At 42.7% G+C, this 10,244-nt stretch overlaps 1 protein-coding gene across 1 annotated transcript; it reads right to left on the bottom strand.

The window, feature by feature from the left end:
* Nucleotides 1–7,689: 7,689 nt before the first annotated feature.
* On the bottom strand, nucleotides 7,690–8,099 carry H3-4 (H3.4 histone, cluster member). The gene is given in 2 exon segments (XM_060092642.1): nucleotides 7,690–7,943; nucleotides 7,946–8,099. Coding segments are annotated over 2 exon segments (408 nt in total).
* Nucleotides 8,100–10,244: the final 2,145 nt, after the last annotated feature.

Below are 10,244 nucleotides of genomic sequence, written 5' to 3' on the forward strand. Positions count from 1 at the left end.
GGGCCATTATACCATTTTAACAAAGGACACTAAATTGTGGAGAAGCGACTAGACCAAGGAAAGGGGGTCTGGAATTCTGGGGGAGGGGGGTTGTGGGAAGGTAACTAAGGAAACGTATGGGAAGCACTAATGACAGGTAAAGGTGGTTTATGCAGACGCATCTCAGGCCCATCTCAGGTGATGAGTCCCTCTCCTTTTTTTGGTATAAGAGAGGGGGCACCTTTACGCATGGAAATTTTCTTTAAAAATGGGAAACTTCTGCCCTGCTTATAGGCAGAGAGAGGAAGGACAGAGAGCTCCTCCTGTGTCTGTTGTTTCTCAATTGCCTCCAGCTCAAAACCAATGTGCCAAAGGAGCATATTTTGGGGTGGCACGTCCCAATCCCCTTCAGCCTCTTGGGGATTTCACTGCAATGTGTCCTGTCTCAGGAGGCCAGTTCATGGCCTCTACCATCTGGAACATTGCCAACTGCCAGGATGGGGATCACCAGCCCTCAAAGCCAGTTATTCCAGAAAATGCCAGTAGGTCACCCTCTGGCTTCACAAAGCCCTCGATTATTTTGAGCCACTGGGACCCGAGACACAGGGCTCCTTAGTGATGGCTGGCAGCATCTGTTGGGGCCTCAGCTACTTTAGGAAGTGGTGGCCACCCAGTGGACATCCCAGCCAGGCAGCCTGAGAACACAGAGGACACCCCTGTTGTGTTTATGGGCTCACTGCAACAGCCAACTCCCAGCAGAGGAGCTGTGCAGGGTCTCCCGGGAGAAAGGAAAAGACAGCAAGATGATACACGAACCTTCAGTCCATGATGGTCCAAAGTTGTTTGTATTAGACAACTAATGGATTTTCCTATTTAGGGATCTGGTGTTACCCATTTCTGGAGGCTCTTCTTCACAGCCGAGAGCCACTGTGCCCCTCTGTTCAGTTTGCACCCTCTGTACCTGTTAAGTGATGAATGTGAGCCAGGGCTCCTTCCTCTGCTTTGTTCCAGTTTCTACCTGCATTCCTTCTCAAGGACCAGGCAGGTGGGCAATCAGAGAGGTCCTGGTGGGGTCAATTAGACAGGCAACCCATATGTCCTCATAAGGCGGGGGGCAGGCAGGGGGTGACCCATTGGAAAAACTCTGTTCTGCCTGAATTGCAGTTCCCAGCTTGTGGGTGCAGCTCCTGTGGAGAGGGAGGGGGAGTTGCCCATAACGTTCTGTTGGGGGAGATGCTATTTAAGGTATAAACTTGTAATCAGTAGATAAATAAGTGCTAGAGATCTAATGCACTGTTTAGTGATTATGGTCAACAATTCTGTATCATAAATTTAAAGTTGCTAAGAGATTAGGTCTTTTTTTTTTTCAAGTTTTTTCGTTTTTTGTTTTTATTTTTTGGCTACGCCGCACGGCATGTGGGATCTTAGTTCCCCCACCAGGGATTGAACCCACACCCCCTGCATTGGAAGTGTGGAGTCTTAACCACCGGACTGCCAGGGAAGTCCCAAGAGATTAGGTCTTAATTGTTCCTTCCACAAATAAGAACTGCTAATTATGTGATGTGATAGAGGTGTTAACTAGTGCTACGGCAGTAATTATATTGCAATATACAAAAGTATCAAATCCACACCTTACACTTATGCACTGTTATATGCCAATTATATCTCAATAAAAATAAATTTAGAAGAAGGTTCTATAAAGCCTCTGAAGTAAAAAGGAAGTAACAGTTCTTGATACTGGGCGGCATGTAACTCAGGAGGAGGAGAACATCAGATTTTGGCCCCAAACTTGGTTTGAAGGAGGACTTCATGGTGTAAATCATGCCTGTTATTCTGTGACCTCAAGGCACAAGTCTTCTGCAGGTGCCATGGAGGAGAAGTGGTCTGTGAAAGCTCAGGAAGACCTGTTGGCTGAGTAACCACTGGTGACAGTAAGGGGAAAGCTGATTTTTATTTTAAGTAACTTCATGGTGTTGTCTGTTAGACATAAAACAGGAAAAGGAACATCTGATAAAGCAGACACTGGCCTTTTGTTTAAAAATGTACCCGGATCGGTTTTATTCAGGTAAAGAGTTCTGTAATTTTGAGTGATACTTACCTTGTAATAGTAGAAATAAGACATGTTTCAGAATTTACATTGCTGATGTTACTTAAATATTGTATTTATTTTCAGAAAGAAAACCACAAAAATGGTATAAAGCTTAAGAATTCCAAAAGGTTTATAGTGAAATTTGAGTCTCCCTCAATTGGGGGTTTTCTCAGTTCCTAGTTTCCCTTTTAAGATTGAATTCCTTGTATATTCTTCAAGAGGTGCATATTCAATCATCTAATTATTATTTTTATCTAAATGATGACATATTATACATGCTGTTCTACAACTTGCCTTTTGTTAAACCTGACAATTTATCAAGACATGTAAGAAATATCTGATTCTTCTTAATGACTTCACAGTTTTCCCTTTTGAAGCTATTAAGATTGTTTCCAATTAGTTTATCATGAAGGTGGTATATTTCTCAGCCCAATAACCTGGGGCATCCAAATAAAGCATGAATGTCTGGGGCTGATGCAGCATTTTTACAAATACTTCTTGAATATCCCACATCACACTGGTATGGGGGCAACAGGCAGAGAACTGATGTATAAGGGAAAATACAAATTAAAAATAAGAGGCTTAATTCTGCCTGTTGAAATTAAGGGGACACTCGCCCCCCGCCCCAGTCTCCCTTTTGTTTCATAATTTCTCCCTCTGTCCTTTTCAATGTATATAAATCTTTTCAGTGGCTTAACCTTGTCAGTCTCACATCTCAGGAACGTTGCCCCAAGCACCTGGAAGCCATCTCTGAAATGTAATTGTAGAGGAGGAAAAAAACTTTTCCTCTGCCCTCTTAGATTCAGTATCTGCAAACATGACAAAAGACATTAACAGGGGAAAAGGCATACAAGTTCTACTGATGTTAATATTTTTATATGCTTGGGGGCACTCACAGAAAAGAAGTGAAAACCAAGAAGTGGTTAGAGTCAGAAGCTTATATACCATTTTACCAAAAGGTGTTAAATTGTGAGAAGGTGAGTAGGAAATGCATGGCAGGTAAGTGTTGTCTAATGAGGTTTGTTTGTGCCCTCATCTTGGTGCAAATTTCCATCTTCTTCATGCCCATAAAACTCCCCCAGGGAGGGGCTTTATGGCAGTCCTAATTTCTCAGAAGTTTCTGCTTTTAGTTAGATAAGGGAAGCTCTGAGAAGGAGCTTTTGTCTTTCTGCATCTATTGATTCTCAATTGCCATCAACTCAATCCACATGCCAAAGTGGCATGTTTTGGGGTGGCATATTCTGATCCTCTTCATAATCATCAATGAAGATAATGTCACATCTTCCAACTTCCTCAGAAGAAATGAGCTTAACTTCAGCTATCACCTGACTCCAAATTGCAAAATGTGCCTGAAGTATTGAATGGGTTGCATGTACTCAGCTCTGTAAAAGAATGAGACTTCTTTCTGTCTTTGTAGTCTCTTAGGTTGCTGGTTTTGTGCTTCCTGAAAAATAAACTATTTTCTTTATCTTCTCACTTTAAATTTGTTTTTAATTATATTTCTCCAACAAGTGCAGGTGTGCATGTCGTCAGAGGGGACTCCTAGCACCACCCCTGCCCTTCCTCTCATGGGGCCCTCTAGGCACTGGCCACCAGGGCTCGCGATACTAAAGTTAGAATGCATTTTAAGTATTTTATCTTGTGTAATTGTGAATCATTAGAGTAAACCAATCTGGTCACCGTATGTCACAATAAGGACAGTGTTATATTTCTTAGGACTCTTGGCTGCAAATGACAAACCCCAATTTGAACTGGGTTAAAAGTGTGGTACATTTATCAAAGGATATCAGGGCTCTCACCAAGCAGGCCCCCCGGGAACAATGAGATCATAGTCCCTAGCACCAGCCTTCTCTGTCTTTCATCTCCCATCTCTGCTATTTCAGTGCCCGCTGTTTCATTCTGATTTTTTCCACATGACAATAAAAGCTGTGACCAACAGCTCCAGAGTCTCATGATTTTTCAGCTCTATCCACTAGAGCAAGAGTTAAAAAAAAAATCTCTTTTGTCCCCAAAGCCAAAAATCCACCACTGGGTGGAGGAAGGGAAATAACCAATACTAATGCTAATTTTCATTGTAATTATTATAATTTATTAGCCAGCTCAGGCTATGTAACGAATACCCAAGACGGGGCAGCGCAAACAACAGACATTTATTGTCTCCCTGTCTTGGAGGCTGGAGATCTGAGATCCAAGTGTCAGCAGCCCTGGTTTCTCCTGAGGCCTCCTCTCTCCTTGGCATGTAGATAGTAGTTGCTATGGAAAAACACACTTGTGTGTGTTTCCTTTACTAACAATTCTCTAGTTCACCTCTGACACTTCTGATCACTAAATGTGTGTGTGTGTGTGTGTGTGTGTGTGTTGGAGGGGGTGTTTCCGCACACCACCAAGCAATCCTCAACACCAGCTAGTGCCCTACAATTCAACTCAGTTCTGATGCTATCCACCTGGAGATAGAATCAGACCCCATAGGTTAAGGGCTTAGTCCTACAAGATTCCTCCCCCTTCAGATGCCAATCAAAAGTCCAAGTTGTCACCTGTACTTCTGACCAACCGATGGAAATTCCCATGACCTCTCCTTGGGTTCAATTAATTTGTTAGAGTTGCTCACAGAACTCAGGAGATCCATTTACTCACTAGATTACTGGTTTATTATAAAAGATATTAGAGGATACAAATCAACAGCCAGATAAAGAGATACATAGAGTGAGGTCCTGAATGCAGGAGCTTCTGTTCCCATGGAGTTGTGGTGCACCACCCTTCTGGCACGTGTATGAGTTCATGTTGACCAACCTAGAAAATCTCCAGTAGTACTACAGGGATTATCATGGAGCCTTCATTACATAGGCACAGTTGACTGAATCACTGGCTATTGGTCGAACTCAACCTCCAGCTTCTGTTGCCTTCCTGGAGGTCAAGGGTGGGAATGAAAGTTTCAAACCTCTAATCACAGGGTTGGTTCCCCTGTGAACCAGCCCTTATCCTTTCCAAAATCACCTCATTAACATAAACTCTGTTGTGACTGAAAGGGGCTTGCTATGAGTAACAAAAGACACCATTATCACTCTAATTACTTAAGAAATTCCAAAGGTTTTAGGATTTCTGTACTAGGAATGGGGAGGAAGACCAAATATATATTTCTAATTGTAAATCACAATATTACAACTGTCTTCTCCCTGTGTCATCACATGACCCTCTGTATGTCATAATCTCCTCTTCTTTTAAGCGTGCCAGTCATGTGAGATTAGGGCCCAGCCCACCCTAGTGACTTCCTTTTAACTTGCTGACCTGAAACAAATAAACTGGTTTTCTCCAACAAAGATGGGTTTATTCTGGATCAGCAGAGAATTGCAATTCTGGGTCTGCAACTGTGGTGAGCCTTGTGCAAGATGCCAAGGTAAGGGAAATAGAATGCTTTTATATAGAGAAAAAAAGGTTGGAAGGGTTATAGTAAAAAAAAAAAAAAAAAAAGTCTATGTCTTTTCATTGCCTGAGTCTTTGCTGGGAAAGAGGAGTCTTTCTTTTTCCTGTTGGGCTCTATCATCTCAGGGCAGGAGAGCTCCCTGTTCTGGTCTCCTAACTCTATTTAATTGAGGTTTCGGTTTATTAATTTTTTTCTTTACTCCCTTTTGATCAAGATCTTTCTCTGAAAACACTGCTGATCAAGAGTCAGGTTTTTTAGTTTCAGTGACTTTTTGTCTCAGTGTCAGGAAGGACCGTTCTTGGCTCCTTTCTTTCACATTGGAAAGAAAGTGCACAGGTTGGAAACCTATTAAGGTCACATTTGGGTAAAAAGGAGGGGTAGGAGGGTGAACTTTCAGGAACTTTTAATCTGAAATCCATATGTTACCGAGATCATAGATATTGGAGATAATCTGCAGTATGTCACCACCAAAGGCTTGGCGACCAACTCCCAACAGGCCTGGTCTGGATATCCTGGAAAAGCTTCAATTCCACATGTCTTTCCAGGAAATCTTTACTTTCGGGTCACGAGGTGATGTGCAGATCCAGTCAGGGTTTGGTGCTTTCTTTAGGTGTGTCATATGAATTCAAGAGTCTACTCCTTGCAAGATAAAGATTTCATAAAGCACAAAAAAGGCACAGAGTTCAGGCTTGGGTTTATTTAAAAGGAGTCTAGGGCTTCCCTGGTGGTGCAGTGGTTGAGAGTCCGCCTGCCGATGCAGGGGACACGGGTTCGTGCCCCGGTCCGGGAAGATCCCACATGCTGCGGAGCGGCTGGGCCCGTGAGCCATGGCCGCTGAGCCTGCACGTCTGGAGCCTGTGCTCCGCAACGGGAGAGGCCACAACAGTGAGAGGCCCGCGTACCACAAAAAAAAAAAAAAAAAAAAAAAAAGGAGTCTAGTATTGAAAGTTAGAACTGACTTCAGAACCAGAACATAGCTGTCCCTGGACACTCTTGGCTTTTAGATGGCCCTTCAAAGACTTGTCACCCATTAACTTACATATACTCTAAAACTTAAAAGATACTAGTTTCAACCTTCAAAAGTTTTGTGTGCACTGGGCTTCCCTGGTGGCACAGTGGTTAGGAATCCGCCTGCCAATGCAGGGGACACTGGTGCAAGCCCTGGTCCAGGAAGATTCCACAGTGCCGCGGAGCAACTAAGCCTGCGTGCCACAACTACTGAGCCTGCACTCTAGAGCCCGTGCGCTACAACTACTGAGCCCGCATGCCACAACTACTGAGCCCGCGTGCCTAGAGCCCGTGCTCCACAACAAGAGAAGCCACCACAATAAATGAGAAGCCCGTGCACTGCAATGAAGAGTAGCTCCTGTTCGCTGCAACTACAGAAGGCCTGCGTGCAGCAACAAAGACCCAACACAGCCAAAATTCATAAATAAAATAAATAAATTTATTTAAAAAAATTTTTTTAGTAAAAAAGTTTTGTGTGCACTACTTTAATTGATGAAGATTTTGAATCTTAAGTCTACTGGATAACAAACTGGGCTCAAGGAAACTTCAGAAACCCACTCTTGCATACTGACAACATTGAGCTATCACTAAAGCACACTGCATGTTAACTGCTTCTACATACAGACTTCCTTCACTCAGCTGTAAGCATCCTGAAAGTGCAGACCAAACAGGGACAGTAGGGAATGGATTTTGTCCCCTTTGTATGACTAGTGACCTGACAGTGCTTGGCTTTTATCAACTTAATAAAGCCTCAATAAAAGCTTCCAAGCAGCACCACTGTAGGAAAAAAGCAATCTTTACACTCTTTTCCTCAAACCCATGCTCAGGTTGTCTCCACACAGCTCAACTATTGGGAGCATGGTGAACCTCCGTGGTTGTAGGGTTTCTCAGCAAGTTTAGACTGTTCTATGGGGTTGGAAAACTTGTTACCAGGTGCACACAAAATGATCAGCTATTGTTCTGAAGGTTAACTTGCAAGGGAAAATCTCTTCGTCTTCAAACACGAGGAACTAACCAGTGATTTCATATCAATAAACCCCAATAAGGGACTACGTTGACACACAGCTAGCTAGGCCTCTGGTTTATTGGAGAGAAAAGGCACCCGCTACTTGGTTTGTGCACAGTGCCCTTTGTGAGCAGGTAGTGGCTCTTAAAATAGCTTTTGGGGTGAGATCACGGCTGCTTGCGCAGTTTAGGCACATTTTCCGCGGATACGGCGTGCCAGCTGAATATCCTTGGGCGTAATAGTGACACGGTTGGCATGGATGGCACATAGGTTGGTGTCTTCAAAAAGACCCACCAGGTATGCCTCACAGACTTCCTGCAGTGCCCTTACAACCGAGCTCTGGAAACGCAGGTCCATCTTAAAGTCCTGCGCAATCTCCCGGACCAGGCGCTGGAAGGGTAACTTACCAATCAGAAGTTCTGGGGACTTCTAGTAGTGAGAATCTGGCGCAGTGCTACAGTGCCCGGCCAGCACCTGTGTGGCTTCTTCACGCCCCCCGTGGCTGGCGCGCTCTTCCGAGCTACTTTGGTAGCCAGTTGTTTGCCAGGTGCTTTGCCGCCAATGGACTTCCACGCCGTCTGCTTTGTTCGTGCCATTTCTAGGCTATCCTGAGAACCCAACGGGCTGTTACAGCCTCCTCAGTTGCTCCCTGAACGCTAAGTGGCGAGCCTGCCTGCATTTATAGAGGCTGCCGCCTTCCCATTGGCCAGTGCCGGGCAGCGTGATGACAGGCTAAGCTCTGATTGGTCCGTGGGGCATTCTGCTTAGGCGCCTGCCCCTTGTTTCCGCTTTGCATGGGCTTGGCCCCACAGTCAGGTTGGCGTCCTGGAGCTCGCAGGCTGAGCTGGTCTGGGTTGGGGGTGGGCGTCAGGTCTGGGTTCCGGTTGGCGTCATCGTGGGTGTTGCATCTCCGTGCACAGCTCCCTTGGTTTTCCTCAGCACTCTCCTCCTCTATGGGCCAAGGAGGGAAGAAACTTCTAGAAGCTTGCACTCCGCATTTGGCCTGATAACAAGGACCCCAAGAGAAGATGACACTCAGTATGGGCAGATGGGGTCCACCCTGCTCCCTCACATCATCACCTACCTTGGAGCATCCACAGAATGCATGAAGCATGAAAGTTCCTCTGAAGCACCCATTCTCCAATTTAAAACTCTCCCAGCCAAGTTCCTTATAATGGGGTCTCCATTGTGTCTATATCCATTTTATGAGTTTCAGCTTGAGGTTATCTCCACTGTAGTGAACCCCCACTGCCTCAATGGTAGGAAAGAGTTCTGTCACATCTTAAATACCCTTCCTAATGAGCCTTTGTAACTTTTTTTTTAGGAGTTTTCACTTTTGTTTAGTTTGAATAGATGGCAAGGTTTTTAATCTTTTTTTTTTTTTCTTTTTTTGGTTCTATGAACCACTCTGGTAGTTTGGTAAAGCTCAGAATATTTAAAACTATTTTTAATGCATAAAGTAAAATGCCTCAGAATGTTTTTAAATGCATAAAATAAAAAATTGCAAAGAATCAATTATATTGAAATAAGTTATCAAAACGTATACAAATTATCAAAATATATATAAATTTGTCAGATAGTTATAAATGTACACTTTTATCAATGCATTAAATAACAACTTCTAATTGGGGAAGACTTGTAACTGCTGTCATTTGAGAGTGGTTATGGGCGTTAAGAATATTTAGAGATCTCTTTCATGGCTGTACTGTGATATGATTCCATACCCTATCCTCAATTTAGCATACCAATTATACTTCTTTTTAAGCTTTTTTAAGTGATTTCCTAGAGTTTGAAATATAGATTTATAACCAATCTCAGTCCACTTTCAAATGACACTATTTCATTTCATGGGTAGTGCAGGTAACTTATAAACAGGAATAATAGAGTATTACCATTTCCTCCCTTCCATCCCTTATAACATTGCTGTCATTATCATCCAATATATTATTGCTGTTACTATTTGAACAGTTATCAGTTATTAAGAATAGAGAAATAAAGGATTTTATTTTACCCTCACTTATTCCTTCTCTAATACTCTTCCTTTCTTTATGTAGATCTGTGTTTCTGACCTTCATCATTTTCCTTCTCTTTGAAGAACTCCTTTTACCATTTCTTGCAAAGCAGGTCTACTGGTGAAATTCCATCCATTATTGTTTATCTGAGAAAGTCTACTTCTCCTTCACTTTTGAAGAATAACTTTGCTGGATACAGAATTCTAGGTTGGTGACTTTTTTATATCATCATTTTACATATTTCATGCCACACATTTTTGCTTTCATGATTTCTGATGAGAAGTCTTATCCTGTTTCTCTGTAGTTAAAGTGTTTTCTCCCCCTCTGGTTCTTTAAAGATATTTTCATATTTTATTTTCTGTAGTTGAATATGATGTGCCTTGGTATTGTTTTTTTGCTATTTATCCTGCTTGGTGTTCTTTGAACCTCCTGGATATGTGGTTTAGTCTCCATCATTAATTTTGGAAAATTCTCAGCCATTATTCACATATTTCTTCTATCCCTCCTCTCTTCTCCTTCTGCTATTCTAATTACATGTATGCCACACCTTTTGTAATTATCCCACAGTCCTTGGATATTCTGTTTTCTATTTATTGTTACTATTTTTTTTTCATTTTAAATGTCAGTTTGGGAGGTTTCTATTGACATTTCTTCAAGCTCACTGATTCTTTCCTAGATCATAGACAGTTGACTGATGAGCCCATCAAAGGTGGTCTTCATTTGTTAGTG

This window comes from Mesoplodon densirostris, chromosome 3 (assembly GCF_025265405.1).
Source record: "Mesoplodon densirostris isolate mMesDen1 chromosome 3, mMesDen1 primary haplotype, whole genome shotgun sequence".
Classification (NCBI taxonomy): Eukaryota; Metazoa; Chordata; class Mammalia; order Artiodactyla; family Ziphiidae; genus Mesoplodon; species Mesoplodon densirostris.